This window comes from Eptesicus fuscus, chromosome 6 (assembly GCF_027574615.1).
Source record: "Eptesicus fuscus isolate TK198812 chromosome 6, DD_ASM_mEF_20220401, whole genome shotgun sequence".
Lineage (NCBI taxonomy): Eukaryota > Metazoa > Chordata > Mammalia > Chiroptera > Vespertilionidae > Eptesicus > Eptesicus fuscus.
The window spans coordinates 12,753,449-12,780,521 of NC_072478.1; the positions used below are offsets into that span (position 1 = coordinate 12,753,449).

At 46.0% G+C, this 27,073-nt stretch overlaps 1 protein-coding gene, 1 long non-coding RNA gene and 1 pseudogene across 2 annotated transcripts; 1 reads left to right on the top strand and 2 right to left on the bottom strand.

Moving 5' to 3' along the window:
• Nucleotides 1–55: 55 nt before the first annotated feature.
• Nucleotides 56–7,685, bottom strand: R3HCC1 (R3H domain and coiled-coil containing 1). The gene is made up of 10 exons (XM_054718315.1): nucleotides 7,678–7,685; nucleotides 7,479–7,506; nucleotides 7,222–7,335; nucleotides 6,669–6,796; nucleotides 6,128–6,238; nucleotides 4,736–5,339; nucleotides 3,547–3,719; nucleotides 1,856–1,926; nucleotides 1,230–1,325; nucleotides 56–363 (listed from the first exon to the last, which is right to left on the bottom strand). Exons 1-10 carry the CDS (start codon nucleotides 7,683–7,685, stop codon nucleotides 227–229), a joined length of 1,470 nt encoding a protein of 489 aa, XP_054574290.1. The 3' UTR covers nucleotides 56–226.
• A 3,538-nt stretch (nucleotides 7,686–11,223) lies between these two features.
• On the bottom strand, nucleotides 11,224–25,970 carry LOC129149379 (uncharacterized). Its single transcript, XR_008556292.1, has 3 exons — nucleotides 25,919–25,970; nucleotides 12,418–12,518; nucleotides 11,224–11,404 (listed from the first exon to the last, which is right to left on the bottom strand). It is a non-coding gene; the product is annotated as an uncharacterized LOC129149379 (long non-coding RNA).
• On the top strand, nucleotides 22,105–22,908 carry LOC103295135 (40S ribosomal protein S4, X isoform-like; annotated as a pseudogene).
• Nucleotides 25,971–27,073: the final 1,103 nt, after the last annotated feature.

Sequence of the window (27,073 nt, forward strand, 5' to 3'; positions counted from 1 at the left end):
ACCCTTCGGCATGCAGGCTGACGATCTAACCACTGAGCAACACCAGCCAGGGCAGTTTATGAGAACTTAAGTGTTTATTTTTTCTCAACTTCTGGAAGTAGACCAAACTGAAGCCCACCACGCCCCACAGTGACGCTCCAACGGGAGCTCAGGGCTGCTCCGTAAAGGCTTGTGGTGTTGAGGTACCAGCTTGTCACGGGGTGTTGATCCAGGCTGGCTGGGCCCCTCAGGGCCTCGGGGAGGTAGGAGACTCAACAGCGGGCCGCTCTTTCTTGTTGTGTTGAAGCCCCAGGGCCCGGGCCACCAGCCTCCGGGCCACTGCCGTACTTGTCTGTGGTCTCTCCTTCGCCAGACGCAGGAGCTCTGAAAGGAAACCCCGTGGGGTGCGGACTCGAATTCAAGACCATGGCCACCTCTCCTCCCAGCGACAGCAGCCTCAGAGGCCATCTGAGCCAACCTCTAGGACCAGTGTGCCCGCAGCCTGGCCAGATGCAGTGAGAGGGACCCGCCTCGGGCTGCCGGGTCCTGGCCTAACCCTGCCACCTCTCTGTGCCCTGCCTGTTTCTCCACCGGCACGGGACACCTCCCTGCTTTGTAGGGCCGTTCGGGAGGGAAGTCACGTCAGGGTGGGACTCCTAGAGCTCTTGGACGGACAGGGCATTTATTGTCCCCCAGAAGCACGGGGCAAAGGCCACACGATCCACAGAGTGGCTGGCGTCGGCAGGCCTCTCCTGGGCCGGTGCTGGCCTCTACAAGTCCCCATCATGCTTTCTGGAAGGAGAAGGGGCCGGGGAGGAGCCGTCATTTATTTGGCACCTTTTGTATGCCTCTCCTGGCAGGTGTGCCAGGCTCTTTTATTTACGCCTCCTGCATACTCTGTATGTTCTGCTTATTTTACAGAGAAAGAAACCAACTCACACACATTAGGTGGCTCACTCAAGGTCAGCTTAAATAAGTGCCAAAGCCAAGATCACGCGCAGGACGGACCCTTTTTACCCCCCTGCTCAACATGGTTCCCACGGACTTGCGGAAAAGACCCAGCTTCTCCCTGAGCAGGTGTGAGCGGGAGGGCAAGCCCCGAACAGGGCAGCTGGCAGACGCCTGCTGGGCGCCCCCGGCACCCGGGTGTGGGAGCAGCACCCCACTGGCCACTGAGCTCAGGGGTCCTAATGCAGAGAGCTGAACGACCCACGCACACGGCCTCCCCAGCGGGACAGCCGCTCCCTTACTTGGCCTCTGCAAGGCTTTCAGCTTTGACTGCTTGCTTCCCTGCGTGAGGGGCCGGATCTTGAGCCCCGAGAACTCCCTGGTCAGGGCTTCAGCAGCTGTGGAAAGAAAACATCTGGGCCATCCTCTCCTCTTCCTGGAAAGGCCCCCTCAGGGCCCAGGAGCACACAAACCACCCCAAACAAATGCAGCCACTTCATGCGCCCATTCAAAGCCCAGGGACAGGGCTGCCTGGAGGCCACTGTGCCAGCTGCCCACCCGCCCCCGCCCCACATGCCTGCACGGCCCCTGGTGCTCTCAGAGGGAAAACCTGCGAGCCCAGCTTCCACCCTCCGCCCTGTGCTGCTTTAGACCTAAAAAAACAGCACTTTCGACACGTGAAGCACCTAGGGCTTGGCCTGTGACGCGTGCTCAGCGTGACCTGCACCCGAAGCCTCTGGACGGAGGGCACTGACGCGAATGGGAAAGGCTGTGACTGCCTGGCCCGGAGCCCACCCTGCTCCCTGGACTTCCGCTTCAGGGCTGGGAGTGGGCTGCCACCTGGACACGGGCGGTCTACACCAGGGGGACCAGGGCCCCTCCCTCGTCAGTGACAGAGAAAGGGCAGGGCCCACGTGAAGCCGCCTACCTGAGGCCAGGCAGGGAAAGACGCCGAGTGCATGCGTGTCGTCCACCCACTGAATCTTGAACTCCTTCTCTCTGAGACGGGGAAGAGAGGTTATGAAAGCAAAGGGCAAAACCCTTTCTGCCAAAGAAGTCCCCTCCCACCTCCAGTCCACAAACACTATGAGCCCAAGACAGGTTCCATCTCCTCGGGGAAGGAGACCATCATTCGCAACAGACCTTCTCTGAAGACCAGGTGGTTGGCTTCAGCAAGACAAACCACCCGCTGGTCGGGTGGGTCCCTACTCCTGGGTCTGGCAAAGCCAGGACTGAGAGGACTCAAAGACACAACACCAAGGGTGATGAAGGCTCCTACTGGCGCTGGCACAGCCCCCAAGGGCGTGGGGTCTGAGGCTGGAGACAAAAGGGTTGTGTGTAGGGACAAGGGACAGGACCTAAAATACCCATGTTTGCGTTTCTGCTCCCAGATCAACTTTCCTCCCTGTGCTCAGGCAAGCAGCAGAGTCTGAGGCCACACAGCAGCTCCCACCCCAGCTCCTCTGCAGGCCAAGGCTACGCTGCCTGGGGAAGTCACAGATGCCCCAGGTTGGCCACGTGGAAAAAAGGGTTTTTATTTATTCATTTACTTATTTTTGTTAATCCTCACCTGAGGATATTTTTCCATTGGTTTTTGAGGAGAGTAGAAGAAAGAGGGAAAGAGAGAGAGAACCATCCATGTGAGAGAAACACATCCATTGGTTGCCTCCAGGCCGGGGAGGAGTCTACAACCAAGGTATGTGCCCTTAACTGGAACTGAACCTGGGACCCTTTGGTCCACAGGCCGACGCTCTATCCACTGAGCCAAACCTGCTCTATCCACTAGGGCTCCGTTGACTTTTAGAGAGTGGAAGGGAGAGAGAGAGAGAGAGAGAGAGAGAGAGAGAGAGAGAGAGAGAAACACCCATGTGAGAGTCGCATCCATTGGTTGACTTCCGCATGCGCCCCGAACAGGGCTGGGGATGGAGCCTGTAACCGAGGTACACACCCTTCACTGGAATCAAACCCAGGATCCTTTAGTTCGGGGGCCTATGCTCTATCCACTGCGCCATACCGGCTAGGGCAGGAAAGGGATTTTTAAAAGCATATGTAGGAAAAGAGAAGGGGGACTGGAGAAAGGAAAATGAGCATTAAAAAAAAGAAGACTGGCATTGGAGTTAAGGAATTTGGGGGAACAGAAGTCTTTTCTCTGGGCATATCCCTTCGACTCCCATTTCCACCCCGGTTCTTCCCCAGACTCCGTTCCTGCACGGAGATGGCCCTCATTGTGTTGACGGACTGACTGGGTAGCTGGGATATGGAACAAGGAGGTGGGGGGGGGGGGGGGCACTGCCTGTGTCCTGCATCGGGAGGAGGGCCCCACTGGGCCTGGCAGGCATGTGGCATGCAAGGGTGCTGCATGTGCCAACAGCATCAGCTCTAGGGCCTCTAGAACACGCCAACCACCTACAACCGAAAATCGCTCTCCTCTTCCCCCGCACGGCCAGTAGGCTGAACTGCCCAGAGTATGGAGCCCACAACACTGGCATCTACTTTCTGCCTTCCTTTCTAGATGGCTGGGCACCGGGGGAGGGGCCCAACAACAAAGGCGTGTCCTAGCTCCTCTCTAGAGGGAGCACCCCGCCTCCTCTGCCTCCCCGAAGCCTGGCCTGTACTCACTGGAACTCAGAAAATGCTGCCAGCAGGTCCTCAGTCTTGAGTGCCGAGTCAAAGTCGTAGATCTCCACCACGTGGGCAAAGTCCTGCTCTCCGGGCTGCTCCTCTGCGAAGGAGGATGTGTCCACATGGACCCGCTCCACCTGAATCTCCTTCTGGGTCAGGTTGTCCGTTATCTAGGTGAGATCAGGCCTTTTAGCCAGGCGAGCTCTGGCACAGGGCTCCACACAACTGCCTGCAAACCCACAGAGTCCTGCAGGCTTCTGGGTGGGCAGGGGGGAGTGTTAGGGTGGGTTCCCGTGGGAGCCACACCTGGCAGGAGCCTAGGAAAGGCAGCAAATTGGAGTGGAAGATGGAGAAGGGCTGGTATTGGGGGAGGGAACTTGCTTTTATGGAGTCCCCACTGGGTGACTGGCACCCATACATTATGTTTTATAGAATCCTGAAAGCTCTATTCTATATATCTGCTTCACAGAAGGGGACACTGTAAGTCAAGGAATTAAGTAATTCTGCCCAAAGATGCACAGTCAGTAGAGACAGGGCTGGGCAAGTCCAGGATCTTTCCTTCCCTCCTGAATGACGTGATATTAAGCAAGACTTTCTGGTCTCCATCCTTCACCTATAAAATAGCAATAAAACACACCTGCCCTCCCATCTGAACACCACAGCCAGTCTCAGGGAGACACTGTTCCAAGCAAACAAGATTTGTTAAGACAAAGATTCAGGCGGAAGGAAAAAAAAATCATGACCAACATCTGCAGTCTTTAATTTTCATGACCAACATCTGTAGTTCCTTACAAAGCAAGTCCACATACCTCCTATCTGCTACCTTGTGAAGGAGGTATTATCACCTGCTTTTCAGATGAGGAAACTGAGAGTCAGAAAAGCAAAAGCAAAAGGACTTGCCTGTAGTCAAACAGCTCCGATGTGGTTGAGCTGGGGCCCAAATCCATACCCCTGACCCAATATGCATGTGCCTCCTCCCTCCATGGTATCAGACCTGACTCCTTTGGGCCAAAGCCCCGTGCTTTACCTCGATGTCTCCTCACGGACCCTATCACCCAACACATGGCCTTTCTCAGCCAGCTCAGCCAGCACGTGCCCTGCCCGTCCATAACCCTTGGTCCCAGCCACCCAGGACTGCACCCACCTCACTTCTGCCCTCCCTTTTCCGGCCTTAAGAGCTCATCACCTCCTGCAGCAGCTCACTGTAATCTTCCTCGGAGAAGCTGCCAGGCCCCTCAACTTCCACCTCTTCCTCTTCCTCCTCTGCTGCCACACTCTTCTCCAGCTCACTCCCATTCCCCTCTTCCAAGTCCAGCTGCGCACCGGACAAAAGCTGTGTGGCCTTCTCCAGGCTGTCTCCCGTCCCTGGGTGGCTCCCAGGCCCCGAGGGCTCAGTTCCCCCTGGGTCCTGCAGCTGCTCATTCCCGCGTGGCGGGGTGGGGCCCTGTAGGTCCTCTGTTGTCTGAGTTATCAACACGGGAGGTTCCGGAGCGGAGCTGGGGTCCCCAGCACCAACATCTCCAGGCTCTTCCAGGAGTCTGCCAGCAGGAATGTCAACCTTGTGCGCCGGGGTAGGGGTGAGCGCCCATTCTTCTGGCCTGCGCAGTACCCGAGGCACGTACAAAGCCTTGTCCGGCTTGCGTCCTCGATGCCCCCGCCCCCCACCTGCCCGCGCCCCTCGGGGGCCAGCAGCCGGTCCCTGGTTTGAGGGGGCCCAAGGCCCCCGGGACTTGCTAGGGTGGGAGGCAGGAGGGCGGCAGGGGCCAGAGAGTCCCTCTGAACTGGGTAACCTGAAGCAGGAACAGAAGGTAATCAGAGCATGTCTGGGCCCCAAGGAAAATGATCTACTGGAGCGACCTGCCCTTCAGGCCTGAGGCTCCCAAGTCAGCATTAGGCAAAACCCTACGCCAAAACAACCCCTGAAAATGCCTTGGGAAGGCATCCTAGCAGAGGCTGAACGCTATCTCTGAAGTAGCCCCAAGCAGCCAAGCTCTCCCTCCAGTGTTTAAAGTGCATTAGAGATGGCCGAACCTTCCGTTATGTACCAGGTAAATACCTGGTGGTATTAGGAAAGTATTAAACATGGTTCGATCCCAGCTTTTGGCAACCCCCCCCCCCCCCCCCCCAAAAAAAAAAGAAAGAAATCAAACACTGAGCTCCTAGTCATTATAAGATCCTAAGAAATGCATATGGACACAGAGATGAGTGAAGGCTCAGATGTGCTTCTCACATTCATTCCATGGCCTCTGGGGCACCCTCATTGCTTACACTGCGCGCGCTCTCTCTCTCTTGCTCTCTCTCGCGCGCTCTCTCTCTTTTGGCTCAACAAGTATAGTTGAATTTGCTAAATGAACTCCACAAACAATGCACATCTACTCCACTACCGAAACAGGCACCGCTGACTTTAAGCAACTGAGGCTGAGGGTAGAGGCAGCAGCCGGGGGCTCCTTGCCCCAGTTTCCTGACAAGCCATCCCCCACCCCCTTGCACTCCCTCCTCCCAGAGGCCGATCAGATGACTCACCTGCCCACCCCCACAAGGAACTACTGAGGGCCCTCGAAGGCAGTGTGGTACACACCTGATGTCCAGGTGACAGATGACCGTCCTCCTCTTCCAGCCTTCCCCCACAGAGAAGCTGCTCAAAAGATCAAAATTCTCTGCCGTCCTATGGATCAGGTACCGAAGGCGACTGGAGAGTGGGGGGAAAAGAAGTACCCTGGGAAGGGGCAGAGGAGTGCTGAGCAGGGGCTCCAGGCGCAGCCTCTGAGGCCTGACCCCCCCGGTGCCCTCCCAGTTTAAAGGTGGCCTAACATCAGGCTGCCTCTGCCCCTTTGAGCCTCAAGCTGACTGCAAAGGACCTGCGCATAGAGGATATCACAGGGAGTTACCGTCCTGTCCCCATTCCTGTGCTGGGCCCCTTCAGTCTCCAGGTAATGCTCAGAATTACAGACGAAAACTGTATCTGGGAGAGGCCAGAGTGCAGATCGGGGAAACCTAACGGCCAAGGTCAAAGACAACTGCAGGCCCGTTACCCTGGACGCACCACTGGGGCAGGGGCCGAGGGGCGGGGTGCACGCGGCCCTTCCTGGCAGCAGGGCGGGCCCCTCCAACACTCTTACTTGGACAGCTGCTTCTGCAGCAGGAAGCGGTCCAGCTCTTCCTGGACGCGGAGCACAAAGTCATTCTCCGTCGGGGAGAGGAAGACGCCATCCAAGCAAAGGAGGGCCAGGGTGATGGGTGGGAGAGCCTGTGGGCAGACGGCCAGGGGCAGGATCAGAGCACAGACCCAGCCCCTCCAAGCCCGCAGTGTCGGCGCTGCAAGGGACTCGGAGGCATCGCGGACCAGGTCTCTCCTCCGACAAGAGAGAAGCAGGCTCCGAGGTGGGGAAGGAACGTGTCCCGGTCTCCCGGCACCACAGCAGCTGGGCACGGGAGGGGCCCCCGCCCCCGCTGGAGCACGCTGCCCCCGCACGCCGAGCCCGATGTTGCGGGGGGCCTTTGTGCCCAAGCTGCGCGCGCTCGCCCCAGGCTCACTGGCTCTAGGGAGGGCCGGGGCCGCCTCGAGCCTGCTGGGGGGCGCGGTCGGCCCTCCCCAGCCTGGAGCCAGGGGCCCGGAGAGCGCGGGCCGGCGCGAAGGAGGGCACCCGCCCCAGGCCCGTCCGCCGCACTCACCGCAGCCCTCACCGCAGCCGCGCTGGTCGCAACCGCCAGTCGGAGGAGCCCCAGAAGTCTGCGCGCCCCTTCGCGCCCGACAACAGCCTGGGCCTCGACGGAGGCGCAGCGCCACTGCGCGGCCCGGGGGAGGCATCGCACCAATAGCAGAGGGCGTGTAATTGATTTTTTTTTTTTTTTTTTTGCCCCTGAGCACTGGCTGTGTTCTAAATCCAGCCAACACTTCTGAGTGGCACCTATATAGGTCTTGCGGGTACCAGATTTTCCGGTTCCTTGTTTCCCTCCCTAGGGGAGTAACAGAGTAATAAAGAGAAAGGAAGTTTCTGGGCACCAAAAACATTTCTCTCTTCTTTTTTTATTCCTTGTTATTGAATTATTGGGGTGAGACTGGTTAACAAAATTATACAGGTTTCAGGTGCAATTCCACATCGTCTGCGTACTGTATTGTGTGCTCACCACCCCATGTCTCCATCCATCACCATTTATCCCCCCATTTGTTTATTTTTTCCCCTGGCCCTAGGAGAGAGACCGGAAAAAAAGATTGCTACGAGAAATGTCCGAGATTTTACTGTCTTTGGTTTCTTCTACGATTGTTATGGTTTCAAGCCTAACATTTAAGTCGTTAATCCGTTTTTAATTTATTCTTGTGGTGGCCGAGTTTCATTTTTTTCACACGTATCTGTCCAATTTCCCAAGACCATTTATTGAATAGACAACCTTTACCCCATTGTATGTTTTTGCCTCCTTGTCAAATATCATTTGACTACAAAGGTGTGAGTTTATTTCTAGGCTCTGTATTCTGTTCCATTGATCTATATGTCTCTTTTTTATGCCAATAGCATGATGTTTTTTATTACTATGACCTTGTAGTATAGTTTGATATCAGGTAACATGATTCCTACACGTTTGTTCTTCTTTCTCAAGATTGCTGTTACTATTCAGGGATTTTTATGGTTCCATATTAATTTCTGGAATATTTGTTCTAGTTCTGTGAAATACACCATTGGTATCTTGATAGGAATTGCTTTGAATCTATAGATTGCTTTGGGTAGTATGGACATTTTAATATGTTAATTCTTCTTATCCATGAACACAGTATATGCTTCTTCAATTTCGTTCTTCAGTGTCTTATAATTTTCTGAGTACAGGTTTTTTACATCCTTGGTTAAATTTATTCTTGGGTATTTTATTCTTTTTGAAGCAAATGTAAATAGGATTTTTTTCTTTTTCAAGTTCTTTTTAAAATATATTTTATTGATTTTTACAGAGAAGAAGGAAAAGGGATAGAGAGTTAGAAAAATGGATGAGAGAGAAACATCGATCAGCTGCCTCCTGCACACTCTCTACTGGGGACGGCTTGCAACCAAGGTACATGCCCTTGACCGGAATCAAACCTGGAACCCTTCAGTCCACAGGCAGATGCTCTATCCACTGAGCCAAACCAGTTAGGGCTAGGATTGTTTTCTTAATTTCCCTTTCTGATAGTTCATTATTGGTGAGTAAAAATGCAACCAATTTCTGAATATTTGCTTTATATCTCCTACTTTACTGAATTCATTTGTCAGTTCTAGTAAGTTTTTGGTGGAATCTTTAGGGTTTTCTATATATACAGTATCACGTCATCTGCTAATAATGACAGTTTTACTTTTTCCTTTCCAATTTGGATGCTTTTTATTTCTTCTTCTTGTCTGATTGTTCTGGCTAGCACTTCTAGTACTATGTTGAATAAGAGTGGTGAAAACGGACATCCCGGTCTTGTTCCCAATCTTAAGGAACATGCTTGTAGTTTTTCCCCTTTGAGTGTGATGTTGGCTGTGGGTTTGTCATATATGGCCTTTATTATATTGAGATATGTTCCCTCTGTTCCCATTTTGCCAAGAGTTGGTGTTTTTTTGTGTTTGTTTTTTTTTAATCATAAATGGGTGCTGGGTTTTATCAAATGCTTTTTCTGCGTCTATTGAAATGATCATGTGTTGTTGTTTTTCATTTTGCTTATGCAATGTATCATGTTTATTGATATGCAGATATTGTACCAACCTTGTATCCCAGTAATAAATCCCACTTGATAATGGTGTATGATCTTTTTAATGTATTGCTGGATCCTGTTTGCTAATATTTTGTTGAGGGTTTTTGCATCTATGTTTATCAGAGATATTGACCTATAATGTTCTTTCTTTGGTGTGTCTTTATCTGGTTTTAGAATTAGGATAATGCTGGCCTCATAAAATGAGCTTGGGAGTCTTCCCTCCTCTTGAATTTTATGAAAGAGTTTGAGAAGGATAAATGTTAGTTCTTCTTTGAATGTTTGATAAAATTCACCTGTGAAGCCATTGATCCAGGACTTTTGTTTGTTGAGAATTTTTTTTTCTTTATTACTGCTTCAATTTCACTACTTGTAACCTGTCTATTCAGATTTTCTGTTTCTTTTAGATTCAGTTTTAGAAGACTGTATATTTCTAGGAATTTATCTATTTCTTCCAGATTGTCCAATTTGTTGACATGTAGTTGTTCGTAATGTTTTCTTACAATCTTCTGTTTTCTTTGGTGTCAGTTGTTACTTCTCCTCTTTCTTTTCTGATTTTATTTATTTGGGTCATCTCTCTTTGTTTCTTCATGAGTCTAGTTAATGGTTTGTCAACCTTGTTTATCTTTTCAAAGAACCAACTCTTGGTTTCATTGATCTTTTGTGCTGTTTATTTAAAGACTCTATTTTGTTTATTTCTGCTTTGATCTTTATTATTTCCTTCCTTCTACTCACTTTGGGCTTTGTTTGTTGTTCTTTTTCTAGTTCCTTTAAGTATAAAGTTAGATTGTTTGAGATATTTCTCATTGGTTGAGGATACCTGTATTGTTATGAGTTTCCTATTAGCATTATTTAAGCTGTGAACTATAGATTTTGGGTTGTTGTGTGTTCATTTTCATTTGTTTCAAGGTATCTTTTGATTTCTTCTTTGATCTAATTGTTAACTCATTCATTGTTTAGTAGCATGTTATTTAGCCTCCATATGTTTGTGTGTTTTTTCTTGTGATTAATTTCTAGTTTAATACCATTATGGTCAGAGAAGATACTTTATATGATTTCAATCTTCTTAAATTTATTGAGACTTGTTTTGTGTTTTAACATGTGGTCTCTCCTAGAAAATTTTCCATGTGCATGTGAAAAGAATATATATTCTCTACTTAGGTGTGAAATGCTCTGAAGATACCAGTTAAATTCATCTGATCTAGTATGTGTCATTTAAGGCTGCTGTTTCCTTGTTGATTTTCTGTCTGGAAGATCTATCCATTGATGTCAATTAGGTGTTAAAATCCCCTACTATGACTGTATTACTGTCAATCTCTCTTTTTATGTCCATCAAGATTTGCTTTACACATTTAGGGGCTCATATGTTAGGTGCATAAATGTTTACAAGGGTTATATCCTCGTGTTGGATTACTCCCTTTATCATTTTGTAGTGTCCTCCTTTGTCTCTTACTATGGCCTTTGTTATAAAGCCTTTTGTTCAGATATAAGTATTGCCATCCCAGCTTTTATTCCCTTTCCATTTGCATGAAATGTCCCTTTCCATCCCTTTACTTTTAGTCTGTGTGTATCTTTCATTCTGAGGTGAGTCTCCTGTAGACAGTATGTGCGTAAATGCATCTTGTTTTCTTATCCAATTCAGCTACCTTCTCTCTTTTGATTGGGGCATTTAAGTGGGCACCAAATATTTCTCTACCTTTGTAAATCACTTCCCTTCCTCATTGATGGAACCTGCAAAGAGGTCCAAACCACATCAAAGGGTCACTTACAAGGTGTCCCAGCCTTATGGGTGACAGGCAGGGTAGCCACTCACATGGTGATTTTCAGGCCATCAAATTATACTACCTAGCTACATCCAGAAAAAACTCAGGCACCCATCTTAAATAGGGCTTGCAATTCTTGCCATGGGACAAGGGGCTATAATAACCTAGGAGACCAAAGTTGAAATCCATCCTATTGTTTTCTGAAAGGTGCTGCACTGTAATCCCCTTGACCATCCTGAATTCAGAAGCTTAGAGCCAAGCAGGGCCCTGAGCTTCCAGCATTTAAGTTCCAGGTCTAGGACCCTCAGGGGTAGGATAGACTGAGTGGGCTCTTTGGTAGGATATGAGGGTGAGGTCAGGGGAAGAGTATACTCAAAAGGCCAGCTGGGACACGAGGCTGGGAACAGAAAAAAAGGGGAACAATTACAATGTATTTTGCCCCCTTGCAGCTTTTCCCAGAGTATTTCTAAAAATGATGGTGGAATTATATCACATTTACAAAAACTATATTTCCAATAATTTTTTCAAGAAGAAAAAGGACCTAGACTAAAGACAAGACCAAGTGCAAAGAGAACTCAGGGAGTCAAGTGATGAGCCTCTAGGTGGGGAGGCATGACCGTGAGAGCTGATTCTGAAGGCTTGACAGGTCCCCGGCCCCACGCCGCCATCCTGGAGGGGCATCCAGCCCCTGGGACAGGGGACAGAAGATGAGAGGGCAGCATGAGGACATGGGCCACCCACTTGGGTTCTGACTCTGCCAGCCCCACCCACACTTCATGCTGGCTTAATCAAAGTGGGAGTAGACCTGAGAGAATGCTGAGTGTCCATACAATGGCGCTAACAACCAGGCTTTCCTGATTGAGAGGTGTGAGCTTCAGAGGCAAGACCAGTTAGAAGCTGTGGACCATGCCCTAGCTGGTTTGGCTCAGTGGGTAGAGAATAGGCCTGCGGCCTGAAGGGTCCTGGGTTCATTTCCAGTCAAGGGCATATGCCTGGGTTGCGGGCTTGATCCCCAGTAGAGGGCATGCAGAAGTCAGCCAATCAATGATTCTTTCTCATCATTGATGTTACTATCTCTCTCTCCCTCTCCCTTCCTCTCTGAAATCAGTAAAAATATACTTAAAAAAAGAAGTTGTGGACCAGATGCAGCCTGGGAGAAATATGCATGCTGACTCAAAAACAAAGGCCCAGCTTTCTCAACAAAGTCACCGTCTCTCCTCAAAATGGAGGGGCAAACCTAAAACCCAGGAAACAAGCCACACCTCCACCTCTTTGGAGCTGTCCACGAGAGAGGAGTTCAACACATTCAGAAACAAAGTTCCCCACCCCTGGCCGGTGTTTCTCAGTGGTTAGAGTGTCGGCCTGAGCACCAAAGTGTTGCAGGTTCGATTCCTGGTCAAGGGCAGTTACCTGGGTTGCAGGTTCAATCCCTGGCCCGGTTGGGGTATATGTGGATGTGTCTCTTTCACATCAATGTTTTTCTCTTCCTCCAAACTTCCTTCCTCTTTCTCCTAAAAAATAAAAAGAAGCAAAGTTCTCAGAGAAAGGCTGCCCATGAACCCTGTTCCTACCACAGCGTCTTCAGGTAACTCAGAGGCTGTACCGAAGACCTCCACACTGGGGTGCCTAAATAGATGCGGAAGGAACCAGAACGCATCTACCCATGCTATGTGGGGACAAATCGCAGGTGAAGATAGGATGGTCCTCATTCAGAGGAAAATAAACAGAACAAAAAAGCAGTACACAGGATGTGCAGAATTCTACAGCAACAAATAAAGACAAGCATAGCAGAAAAAAGATAGAGGATAAGAGTGCATTGGAAGATTCTCTTGAGGTGTGGGGAGAAGAAGAAAATTTCAGTTAACTGCTTCACATTCCCAAGGAAATAAGAGAAAGCCTGATTTCTATGTCACAATGGATAAGCCAGCAGATTGAGATGAAAGAACTGTCAGAGCCATGGGAAGATGTAAAAGAGGCAATCATGTTCATCAGAGAAGCAGCAGAAATTAGAGCCGATGATACTAAAAACAAATCAGTGGCACGGAATAAAGACTTGTGAAAATAAAGAAAACTACTGGTTATGTAAAGCTTGCCATCCATATAAACTGCATGTATTTAAGCTTCATAGCAGCCACTTCTGATGGAGAGTTGTACCCTTTATTGTAGGAGAATAATCTGAGGTCTTCCCAAGGTTGGGAACTCACTCAAATCCAGATCTAGCTTGACTGCCACTAAACAGCACAAAAATTAAGATTTTCCACCTTTAGAATGGCATTAGAATTGCCTGGACACTGTGGCCAATAGCCAGACTCAGAAGTCAGGAACTCAATAAATTAGATGAATCAGTCAGTTGGAGAAGAATTGCTAGGTGTGTGCTGTAGGATTTTATCTGAAACAGGGAGTACGGTTGAAAGAGCATGAGAGGATTTAATGCAGGGACATGGGTTGCAAACAGTCCTATCTGAAAGGATGGGCCTACAGTCCCCTGCTGCCGTAGTGACCCTATAGCCCAGTGCACCTTTCCTTGCCATGGGCGGATCGCTGTGGCACCTGCAGCTCTGCAGACTTTGTCCCAGTGCCATGTCTCCTCTAAGCCACCTCCACCTGCCTGAGATGGTAATAGATGCATTGAACTGTCAACCCAGTAACTTCAGCTGGCTTGAGATGACAAACTAGTGTCTTCATGTTTAAGGTTAAGTTTAAGAATATCCAGTTTATGTTTGTTATTAAAGGTCATCTACACTAATAAAAAAAAAAAAGAGAGAATATGCAAATTGACCATACCTCTGCGATGCCCACCAGCCAATCAGGAGTGAGTATGCATATCAACCCAACAAAGATGGTGGGTTAATTTGCATATGTAGGCACAGAGCGGCCAGGTGGGGCAGGACACCTACTATGAGGGGGAGGGTGGGGGTGGAGGGAGCTACAGGAGCGGCACTCTGGCCGGAGCGAACACTGAAGGCTCCGGCCAAAGAGAAGGCGAAAGGTGGCAGCCAGAGCAAAGGCCTGGGTCCCAGGTGCCAGAGGAAAACCGGTGCCAGCAGCCAGGGGAAGGAAAGCCTATTCTTGCACGAATCTTTGTGCAACGGACTCTAGTTGTAATTGTATAATCTCACACATTAATTGGTAATTCTAATTTAAAAAGTGAAATAGATCTCAGACTTACAATTTTCAATGGGCAGATGTAGAAGAATTTGATGAAGTTTGTAAAAAATATTATAATATTAAAGAGAACTGGATTCACATTATTTTAAGATCATCAAGAGTTGTTTAAATACAGCACAAATGAAGGTTTGCTTCATAGCCTGCTGGGTCATCCATTGGTATGTATAAGAAGAAAATCATGGCTTCTGGGGAGATGGAGTAAACATACATTTCCCTATGCCTTCCACTAAACACAACTAAACACACCGGACATTATGTATAAAACAAGCATAAGGAGACTCTGAAAGTTGGAGAGAAGAAGGCAGACCAGCTAGGGACCTTGGGTTCCAAGGAACAACAAAGTGGTGAGGTTCCTGGGTGTGTTTTTTATGCCTCAAATTTCCAGACTTGGATCTTGAAGAAGCTAGCAACCCAGAAATACAAACCAAAAATAACACCACCCCAACAAAAGCCTTTTTCTATGTAGTCAAAGGTGCATGGTAGCATGACAGAACACAGACAATAACTTCTCTGCCACAGCCAAACACCATCTCCATCACACCACAAAGGCCAGATAGAAACCTAGACTGTCACCCTCACCAGGTTGTAATGATGAGTCACAACCTTCCCACCAAGATGATGTCAGAGAAGGTCAAGAAGGGAGCTAGGACTTCCCTGCATTCAAAGCAGTCAAGTGTCCAAACACCTGCCTGCAGAGTCAGAAGTCAGGGGGGAGAGCCTGACTTCCACCCCACACAGCAATAAAATGGCACCATCCCCTTTGCCTCCTCACTGGAGTGCTGTTCGATGAGGCCTTGTGGACAGTAGGGTTTTTGCCATCACCCAGAAGTCAAGAGGCTACCCCTGGAGGTCCGTGGAGGCCACGCTGGGAACAACAGCAAGGCACTTCTACCCCTCCTACTCAGGAAAGTATCCATGGAGGCCTAAAGTAAAGCCAGAATTCCCACTCCCATTCAGCAGTAATGAAGAGTCCCTCCATTGGGAAACCTGGACTTTAACCTCCACCTGGCAATTCCAAGGCAATTCCCCCTAGCCCTCTGCTGGAGTGGTGCCAGAGAGAGAGAACATAGCCAGAGATATAAATAAGATCCAGAGCCTCCTAACACCCAAGATGTCCAGGATTCAACAAAAAATAACTTGGGATACCAAGAACTGGGCAGATCTCAGACTCAATAAAAAAAGACAATCAATACATGCAAATGACAAGATGCCAGAAATGTTAAATTATCTGACAAATATTTTAGAGCATCCATGATAGATATGCTTCAACAAGCAATTATGAACATACTTGGAATAAATGAAAAAAAAAGTTTTAGCAAAGGCATAGAAAATATAAAGAAGATATAAGAAGGTAATTTTAGAACGGAAAAAATACAATTACTGAAATAAAAGCTCACTAGCAGAATGGAACGAGGAAAGAAAAGAACCTGTGAACTGGTAGAACAATAGAAATTACCAAAACTGAACAGCAAAAGAGAAAATAGACTGAAAACAAAAATGAACAGAGACAAAGGGATCTGTGGAACTACAACAGGAGATTTACTGTATTTTTCCATGTATAAGACGCTATCTATATATATAAAAACCTAATATGCAAATAGACTGAAAGGCAGAACAACCGGTAGCTATTATGTGTGCTGACCACCAGGGGGTGTGCGCGGAAGATTGTTGGCAGCAGGGGGCAGAGTGTGGAACATGGCGGGCATCAGCTGTGGTGGGATGGTGGAGCAGGTGAGCGGAGGTGCCAGACCAAGGTGGGGCACCAGTCACTGTCATCAGGGCAAGCCTCTGGTGGTCACTGAAAATTCTTTGCTCCCGCAGTCCATGGTCCCACCCGGTGCTCACACCTGCTGATGGTGCCGGAGCTGCCACTCACACCCGCTGCCAGCCCCCAGTGCCGGCCCTGACCCAGGGCACTGTCAGCGAGTGTGAGCAGCGGCTGCTGGGCCCAATAGCCCCTGAGGGCTTCTCCACCTTCCCTTGTTCCTGAGGGGCGATTGGGGCAGCAGCTGCTGCTTGCACCCACTGCTGGTGCCAGCCCCAATTGCTCCGTGCCATCAGCGGGTGTGAGCGGGGCTGGCACCATCAGCATCTGGGAGTGGTGGCAGCGGGAGTGGGGCTGCTGGCAGACAGGGGACTGAGGGCCGCAGTGGGAGGGCGTAGGCAGGGGGCGCAGAGGATGGGCCGAGACCTGCCCTGTGCCCACCACCGCCTCACGACCCACAGTTCCTTTCAAGGTGCACGAATTCATGCACTGGGCCCCTAGTTTTTTTATAAAATCATATAGACTGAAAATCGAGGGGCCTCTTATACATGGAAGTCAGCCGAGGAAGGAGCTGCGTGGGTGCGTAGCTGCCCATACCTTGTCAAACAGGCTTCCTCCAATCACGAGCCTTATTGTTACTGACCTCAGCTGATGCTGTAATTGGAGGTGGAGGTGGAGAGTGTGCAGATGCAACAGGGACTGGAGCGTTCTGAGTCCATAAAGATGTCAAAAAATAAAAAGATACTAAATACTGGTAAGTGATTGTCTCACTCTGCAAAATTTAAACTAAACAGCTATGCAAAAGAGCATGGAAATAGAGCTGCAGAGAGACAATTTGGACCTCCTCCCACTGCGTGTATGATCAGACAGCGGAGAAAACAGGAAGAACAACTCCTTAAGAAGCCAAAAAAAAAAAAAGAAGAAGGCCTTAAGAGGAAAACCAGCAAAATGGACAAACTTGGAGCACAGGCTTAAGACTTGGGTTATAGAATAGCGCCAGAGTGCCTTATGTGTGTCAATCAAGCTTATTCAATGTCAGGCAAGAATGTTTGCAAGAGAAATGAATATTGTTGATTTTACAGGAAAGGCAAAATGGTGCTTCAATTTCATAAGGAGAGAAGGGTTGCCCATGAGAACATGAACAAAGTTAGCTCAGAAAATGCCACCAGTTTATGAGAATGATCTCACATATATGGACAGTGACACAGAAGACAGCAGTGATACAATAGAAGTTGAAGAAATTGATATGTCTGGAACTAATAGTGATGAAGGGAGCAGTAATGCAACAGAGACTGAATAAAGTGATATGCTGCATAGTATCATAGTACTGGTATGTAAACATTACCTGCGGTAATTACTAAATAAAAATGTGTTCTGTTTTATGTTTAAAATACTGATTTTTAAATGTTGGGTTGGAAAAGTGGGGGACGTCTTATACACGGAAAAATATGGTAACATTTGTATTATCGGAGTCCCAGAAAGAGAGGAGAAAGAGGGTGAGGCTGGAAAAATACTTGAAGAAATGATGATTGAAAACTTTCCACATTTGGAAAGACAAAAACCAAGAAGAAGAAGAAAACAAAACCACAAAAATCCAAACTAAGACACATCATTAAATTTCTGAAAATTAAAGACTGAGAAAAATTGAAAACAGTCAGAAAAAAAATCATACCTTACTTACAGGGGAAAAACTATTTGAATGACAGTGGATTTCTCATCAGAATCTGGAAGGACAGAAAGAAGTGGCACAACTTTCTAAGGTACTGAAGGAAACTGTGAACCCAGAAACCCTATCCAATGAAGATATACTTCAGGAATGAAGAAGTAAGGAAGACTTTGTTGCTAGGTTACTTAGCCTAAAAGAATGGCTAGATAAAGTTCTCTATACAGAAAGGAAACAACAAAAGAAAGAATCTTGGAATATCAGGAAGGAAGAACACAGGAAGCAAAGCTATAAGTAATACAATAGACATTTTAAAAGTTATTGATGAAAGAGATTTGTTGTTCCACTTATGCATTCCTTGGTGTTTCTTGTATGTGCCCTGTACAGGGATAAAATCTGCAACCTTGGCATATCGGGACGATGTTCTAACTAACTGATCTACCCAACCAGGGCGAACACAATAGGCTGTCCTTCTTTTGAATATAAATTATCTTTGATGGTTGAAGCAAAAACTGCAACAGTGTGGTTATAAATGTATGTGGAGAAAATGTTTAATAGGATAATATTATAAATGGAGGAGGGTAAAACGACATAAAGGGAGGTAAGGTTTCTATACTTCACTGAAACTAATAAAATGACAACATCAGAAGACTATGGTAAGTTATGTAATACCTAGAATAACCACAAAGAAATTTTAAAAAAACATTAAAAATACTATAGATAAATCAAAATAAAATTGTAAAATATGTTCAAGTAACCTATAGGAAGGCATAAAAAAGAAAATAGAAAACTGAAAAACAGAGAGAACAAACAGAAAACAAAATATATAAGAAGACCCTAACATATCAATAATTACACTAAATGTAAATATCCTAAATACCCCAATTAAAAGAAAAAGATGTCAATTAAAAAACATAATTCAACTATATGCTGTCTTCAAGAAGCTTACTTTAAATACAAAAATATAAGCAGGTTGAAAGTTAAAGGATGGGAAAAGATACCAGGCAAACATTAATTAAAGGAAATACACCTTCTTAGCTGCTATATTAACTTCAGGTGAAATAGACTTCAGAGTAAAGAAAATTACCTGAGACAGAGAAGGACATTATATAATGATGAAAGGCTCAATTCACTAAGAAGACATAGCAATTCTAAATGTGTAAGCACAAAACAAAAGAACTGTAAAATATGTAAAGCAAAAACTCATAGAACTGAAAGGATAAATAAATCCACAATTGTAGGTAGAAAGTTTGATCTTCTCTCTCTCTCTCTCTCTCTCTCTCTCTCTCTCTCTCTCTCTCTCTCTCTCTCTCTCTCTCTCTCCCCCTTCTCAATAATCAGTAAAACTTGACAGAAAATCATCAAGGATATGGAACTGAACAACAACATTAATCAATTATATCTAATTGACATGTATAGAACACTCCACCCAACAACAGCAGAATATACCTTCTTTTTAAATACCCATGGAACATAGTCCAAAATAGGTCATATCCTAGAACATAAAACAAACCACAAATGTAAAACAACTGAAATCATATAGTGTGTCTGTTCTCTGACCACAGTGGTATCAAACTGGAGATAAATAACAGAAAGATAGCAGGAAAGTCTCCAAACATTTGGAAATTAAACAATACACTTTTAAATAATTCATGAGTTAAAGAGGAAATCCCAAAGGGAATGAAAAAAAAATGCATTGAATGGAATGATAATTATTAGAACATATCCAAATTTGTGGGACATAGATAAGCAGTGCTGAGAGGGAAGTTTATAGCACAAGATGCATACATTAGGAAATATGGAAACATATCAAACCAAAAAGAAAAAGAAGAGCAAAATAAACCCAAAACAAAGCAGAAAGGAAGAAAATATAAAACAAGGGTAGAAATCAATGAAATTGAAAACAGAAAAATAATAGAAAAAATCAATAACAAAAGAGCTGATACTTTGAAAATACAAATAAAATTGATAAGCCTCTAATAAAAATGGGGGGGGGGGGGCGGGAGAGAATACACAAATTACCAATATCAGGAATGAAACAGGAGATATCACCACAGACTCTACAGACATCAAAATTGTCATAGGAAATACAATGAACAACTTTGCACATACATTTGAAAACGTAGTGAAAAAAAAAATCCAATCCTAAAAAGTTACTTAGTATATTTCATTTATATAAACTTTTTGTAAAGGCAAACTTTTAGAACTTTTAGACAAGTGATTAAAGTGGTTAGGACAGGAGGTGAAGAGGGGAGAGAAGGTGAAAGGAACATAGTTGTAACCAAAAGAACTATAGTAGGAATCCTTGTGTTTTATATCTTGACCATGGTATTGGATACAGGAATTACACATGTAATAAAGTTATATATAACTAGATATATATACACACACACACAAGAATAAGTAAAACAGAAAATCTGAATAAGATTGGTCGATTGTATTAATGTCAGTGTTTTGGTTGTGATATTGTACTATAGCTTGCAAAATATTACCATTTGGTGAAACATGAGATTTCTCTGTGTTATTATTTTGTTGTTGTTGTTAATCCTCACTAGAAGATATTTAGAGAGAGTGGGAGGGAGAGGGAGAGACAGAGAGAAACATCAATGTGAGAGAGACACATCGATTGGTTGCTTCCTGCACGCACCCTGACCAGGGTCGGGGAATCTGCAACTGAGGTATGTGCCCTTGACTAGAATTGAACCCGGGACCCTTCAGACCATGGATCTTGATGCTCTATCCACCAAGCCAAACCGGCAAGGGCTGTATTATTTCTTTTTTTTACTTTTTAAAAAAATATATATTTTATTGATTTTTTACAGAGAAGAAGGGAGAAGGATAGAGAGCTAGAAACATCAATGAGAGAGAAACATTGGCCAGCTGCCTCCTGCACACCTCCCACCGAGGATGTGCCTGCAACCAATGTACATGCCCTTGACCGGAATCGAACCTGGGACCTTTCAGTCCACAGGCCAACGCTCTATCCACTGAGCCAAACCGGTTTCGGCTGTATTATTTCTTATAATTGCATGTGACTTTACAACATGCTCAATATAATGTGCAATTAATAAAACAGAAAATCAAATGTATCAAATTTATAAATGTAGATTAAATATTTAATAATAATAAATATGAGTAAAACCAGAACTAAATGTTTAAGGAAAATAAATTTGTTCTGTCATTTTTAGTTTATCAAACTTGTTTTCATTTCTTATAAAATACTAGAGGCCTGGTGCATGAAATTCGTGCATGGGGGGGGAGGGTGGTCCCTCAGCCCAGCCTGCACCCTCTCCAATCTGGGACCCCTCAAGGGATGTCCGACTGCCCTACTGGGATCAGGCCTAAACGGGCAGTCGGACATCCCTCTCACAATCCAGGACTGCTGGCTCCCAACTGCTCCCCTGCCAGCCTGTTTGCCCCTAACTGCTCTCCCCTGAAGGCCTGGGTCCCCCCAAACTGCCCTTCCCTGCAGGCTCGGTCACCCCTAACTTCCCTCCTCTGCCGGCCTGGTCACCCCTAACTGCCCTCCCATGCAGGCTTGATCACCCCCAACTGCCCTCCTTTGCAGGCCTGGTCCCTCCCAACTGCCCTCCCCTGTTGGCCATCTTGTGGTGGCCATCTTGTGTCCACATGGGGGCAGCCATCTTTGACCACATGGGGGCAGCCATCTTGTGTTTTGGAGTGACAGTCAATTTTCATATTACTCTTTTATTAGGTAGGATATTACATATATAAATAAAATTATATCTATAAATTGAAATTTAAAACTATGAAAAACTGGATATTAAAATGTGTGATTTCACAAACTAATATAATTTAAATTTAAATAATTATAAGAAATCTTTTGTGAATTAAAAGCCACTCTCAGACATGTAAACTCTATACAAAACCACATAAAATTCAAAGAAAAAGCCAAAGGGATTAAAGCCATTAAAGAAAATATAAATATGGATGCCTCTTGCATTAGAGATCTCACATATAAATAATTAGTATACCCAAGGAAGAAAACAAAGCTACTGGAACAGAAAACAAATTAAAATGCACGAATATCTTGTTGAAACACAGAAAAATGTGAATCTACTAGTATACTAGTAGATTAAAGTGGTTTACTGTGTTTCTGTCTAGATCAGTGATGGCGAACCTATGACAGCACTGACACGCGTAGCCATTTCTGATGACACGCGTGGCTACATGCCGAGGATGAAACATTTGCTGCTCCTGAGGATGAAACATTTACGAAATAATGTTTTTTCCTCAAAGTGACACACTACCCGAGTTATGCTCAGTTTTTTGGCGAAGTTTGACACACCAAGCTCAAAAGGTTGCCCAACACTGGTCTAGATAGATAGATAGACAGATAGAAAAAAATGGCTAATACAGATCATGGTAAAGTTATTTTCTCTGGGCATTGAAAAAATACACACCCTATAATGATTTCGGTGGAATGCAAAGGAAAAAATCAAACGGTTTGTACAGCTCTCTTTTTTTGCCTAGCGCAGCCATGGCTCATGGTCCCAAGAAACATCTAAAGTGTGTAGCAGCTCCCAAAGCATTGGATGCTGGATAAACTGACTGGTGTGTTTGCTCCTCGCCCATCTACCTGTCCCCACAAGCTGAGAGAATGTCTCCCTCTCATCATTTTCTTAAGGGACAGACTTAAGTATGCTCTAACAGGTGATGAAATAAAGATCTGCATGCAACGGTTTATTAAGATTGATGGCAAAGTCCAAACGGATGTAACCTACTCTGCTGGTTTTATGGATGTCATCAGCACTGACAAGACTAGAGAGAATTTCTGCCTGACCTATGACACCAGGGGCCACTTTGCTGTTCATTGTATTATACCTGAGGAGGCCAAGTACAAGTTGTGCAAAGTGAGGAAGAGCTTTGTGGGCACGAAAGGAATCCTTCATCTGCTAACCCATGATGCTCGCACCATCGCTACCCTGATCCCCTCAGGGTGAACGGCACCATTCAGATTGATTTAGAGACTGACAGAATTACCAATTTCATCATGTTTGACACTGGTAACCTGTGTATGGTGACCAGAGGTGCTAACCTTCGAAGAATTGGCATGATCACCAACAGAGAGAGGCATCTGGTTCTTTTGACATAGTTCATGTGAAAGATGCCAATGGCAACAGCTTTGCCACCCCTGCTGTCCAACATTTTTGTAATTGGCAAAGGCAACAAACCATGGATTTCCCTTCCCCATGGAAAGGGTATCTGCCTCACCACTGCTGAAGAGAGAGACAAGAGACTGGTGGCCAAACAGAGCAGTGGGTGGAATGAGCTCTAGGTGACATGATTGGAAAAGTCTTGTACTTAAAGATAATACATCATTAAAAAAACGATCTGTAGATTTCCCTTGCCACTCATATGCCAGAAGTAAAGTGGATAATATCTGGAGAATTGTAAAGGGAAAATCTTAAGACTAGAAAATCCTATAAACTGAAATGGCAACAGGAAACTGTTTTCAAACCTGCAGCGACTGTGAAAGTCTCGCTCACAGAAATTCTGCTGAGGAGATGGACCGGTCATGGCCTGCCTGAGGGCGAGGGCCAGAAGGACACTGTTGACAGGCAGCCTGCCAATGTCTGGCACAGCTTCAATCTCAAGACTTTTTGGGAAATCCACAATTAACTGAAATTGTTTTCTCTAATGACTTAATTGTTTTCTCTTTGACAGCTTCCAGCTAATCACAAACCACTCTTCCTATACTGGTGCCTTTACCCCCTCTTCCCACTTTCTTATATAAATCCTTCCCTCCACACCCCCGCCCCCTTTTTTAACTTTGTTCATTGATAAGAATCTAACGACTGTCTCCTTGGTGTACTTGAGAGTTAGTTATATAACTCTCTAAATGTCTCTAAGTTATGTTTTGACGTTCGTTATCCTTCCTGGGAAGTTATGAGAAAGCATAATCTAGACAACCAAGAGATGATTCAAACTAAACGACTCACAAACTGGGATGTCATGAGAGAAAAAGCTCCATGATGAGCATCTAATTTGCTTTCTCGTTTAATTAACTGAACAATCACAGCAACAAAATGGCATACAAATATATTTCTTAAAAGGAGGGCTACAGAATGCAAAAACAAAAGCATTTTAAAAAATCATAATAGATTAGGACAGAAACCAGAATACATTCTAAAGTGTGGAAAAAAAAAAGGGGGGCATAAAATTGTGACAGTGTCAACAAGCACTCTTTTCTCCAAGTAACTGACGGAACTGTGGGACATCTTACCTAATAATAGAGAAACATGTAAATTGACTGTACCTTCGCTACGCCCACAGCCAATCAAAGTGAGTAGGCAAATTAACCCAACAAAGATGGCGGTTAATTTGCATAAATACCTGGGTCCAGGGAACTTCCTCGGCACCCAGGTCACTCCCAGCTGGCCATCAGGCAGAGGCTTTAGGCTTGGGAAGGGGTCAAGCCTGTGATCGGAGGGGCGGGGGTACCCTTCCCAAGCCTAAAGCCTGGGGTGGAGGCTTTAGGCTTAGGAAGGGGCCAAGCCTATGATCAGAGGTGCCGGGGGGAGAGGGGGGACCCCTTCCCAAGCCTAAACCTGGGGCGGAGGCTTTAGGCTTAGTAAGGGGCCACGCCTACAATCAGAGATTCGGGGGATTGGGAAACCCCTTCCCAAGCCTAAAGCCTGTGGGGGAGGCTTTAGGCTTGGGAAGGGGCTGAGCCTGTCATCGGAGGTGAGGGTGGGGGCCCTTCCCAAGCCTAAAGCCTGGGGCAGAGGCTTTTGGCTTGGGAAGGGGCTGAGCTTGGGATCGGAGGGAAGGGGAAAATATCAATGGAAACATATCCTCAGGTAAGGATAAAAATAAAAATAAAGAATGAAATGTCATATCCTATGAAAGACACATTTTGATAATGCCTAAAGAAAGTTGTCATTTTTTCATGGTGAAGGGACTGGAGTCCGTGTTGATGAAAATACCTTGGCGGCTGCGGTGACTGGCAGTGGCTGCAGCAGTGGGGTGATGGGGCTGGCGCCTTCCCCTGATCAGCCCAGTCACCTCAAGCAAAGGGAGGCCAGACTGCAGCTTAGGTCCGCTCCCAATGGGGAGTGGGCTTAAGCCATCCGTAGGACATCCCCTGAGGGCTCCCAGTATGTGAGAGGGGGCAGGCTGGGCTGAGGGACCTCTCCCCAGTGCACGAATTTTGTGCACTGGGCCCCTAGTCCTATATAATAAAAGGCTAATATAATATGCAAATCAACCAAACTGCAGAACAACCCCTAAGATGCACACTGACCACTTGGGGCAGACACTCAACACAGGAGCTGCCGCCTGGTGGTCAGTGTGTTCCCATAGGGGGAACGTCACTCAGCCAGAAGCCGGGCTCACAGCTGGCAAGCGCAGCGGTGGTGGTGGAAGCCTGTTCCACCTTCGTGGCAGCGCCAAGGATGTCCAACTGACAGCTTAGGCCCATGCCCTGCACGGGCCTAAGCTGTCAGTTGATTCCCCAAGGGCTCCCAGGCTGTGAGAGGGGTGCAGGCCAGGCCTCTAGTTGGTTTATAAACACCTACCACATAGCAAAATATTACAAAGGTAAAAAGAAGAGCTTGAAAACAAACAAAAAGAGGTGATAGAAGTAACTCTAAAAAAACTTGTGTGCATGTGTGGGGGTAGCATGAGATTTCTGTAGTACTATCAACAATAAAAAATATATTTAAAAAGAAAAAAACATGTTTGTGGCAAAACCATAAATGGGATAGATTCTATTATATTACAACCATTAAATTGATTCAAAAAGCAAAATGTCATTCTATATTCTTTACCAAACTCACATCTGGAACAACTCTATGAAAATTCATTTAAGGATCCAAATAAAATACTCAAAACATTACATCAAACTTGGGGAAAAACTAGAGATACAACATTAATTTCAGGACAAGACTGAGATATATGCTGATACCTCTATTATTCACCATTTTGTTTTTGTAGAGGCACTAAGAACAGCAATTAGACAAAAAATAAATAAAAGAAAGAAAGAAAAAAGAAAAAAAGAAATAGAAATTAAAAAATGTTTGAAAATTTGATGAGTTTAAATTACCATTGTTTGCAGAATATTTTTTTCCACCTAAAAATCCAAAATAAATCAACTAAGAAACTCTTATAAGCAAGAACTGTCTCCAGCAGAGGATGTGGGAGTGACAACAGAAAGACAGAGAGAGGCAGGAATGGGGAAGACTGTAGAGAAAGGTGCGACTAGGAAAATGCGGAGAAGAGAGAGGGCTGGGAGAGGTGAAGAGGCCAGAGGAAGAAAGGAATGAGAAGTCCACCCCCAGTCCCTGCTCTACCTGATTGGCTTCTGGTGTGCCAAGAGCTGCTGAGGTGGGTCTTTCTCCCCAGCTCCACCCCAACCTCTATTGTGTTTGTTGTTCCCAGGAGACCACTGCATCAGGCTTGCCCAGAGTTCCAGCTTCCTTAAAGGGCCAGAGTAAGGGAACCCAGATGTGGTATCGGTCTGGAAGATGGACTGCCGGGCTCAGGCTTGTCCTCATCTCAGCCTCCAAGCTCCTGCATCTCTTTACAGTGGCTTGCAAGGACTCCATCATGATATGACTTTGCAGATGTTTGCATACTCACCTGCAAACTCAGATCCCCAGTTCAAGTGCCACCTCACATTCTGTTGCAGTGGATCTAAGGGGCATGAGGAAAGAAAGATAAATATTAAGATTCTGCAATGGCATAGGACTGTGGTCGGCAAACTGCGGCTCGCGAGCCACATGCAGCTCTTTGGCCCCTTGAGTGTGGCTCTTCCACAAAATACCACGGCCTGGGCAAGTCTATTTTGAAGAAGTGGCATTAGAATAAGTTTAAGTTTAAAAAATTTGGCTCTCAAAAGAAATTTAAATTGTTGTACTGTTGATATTTGGCTCTGTTGACTAATGAGTTTGCCGACCACTGGCATAGGACATGCCTGTGTTTAAAAAGTTTGGAGGAACAACATTGATCTCCTCTAAAGAAAGACAACAGAAAAAAGTATTGGAAGAAAACACACTAAATTGCAGGCAGTGGTTGTCTCTGGGTGGTTTTACTATGAGGTTTTTTTTTCTTAGACTTCTGGACTTCTCACACAAATTTTCTATAATATATGTATAGAATATGTGTAATCCTATATAATAAAGAGGTAATATGCAAATTGACCCTCATGCCTCATGTCACAAGATGGCCACCCCCACGTTGTTATAAGATGGCCACCACAAGATGGCTGCTCACGTCATCACAAGATGGCCACCCCCACATTGTCACAAGATGGCCTGCAGGGGAGGGCAGTTGGAGGGGACCAGGCCTGCAGGGGAGGGCAGTTGGGGGTGATCGGGCCTGCAGAGGAGCAGTTAAGTGTCAATCAGGACGGCAGAGGAGCAGTTAGGGGCTATCAGGCTGGCAAGCATAGTGGTTAGGGGCAATCAGGCAGCCAGGCAGGTGAGTGGTTAGGAGCCAGCGGTCCC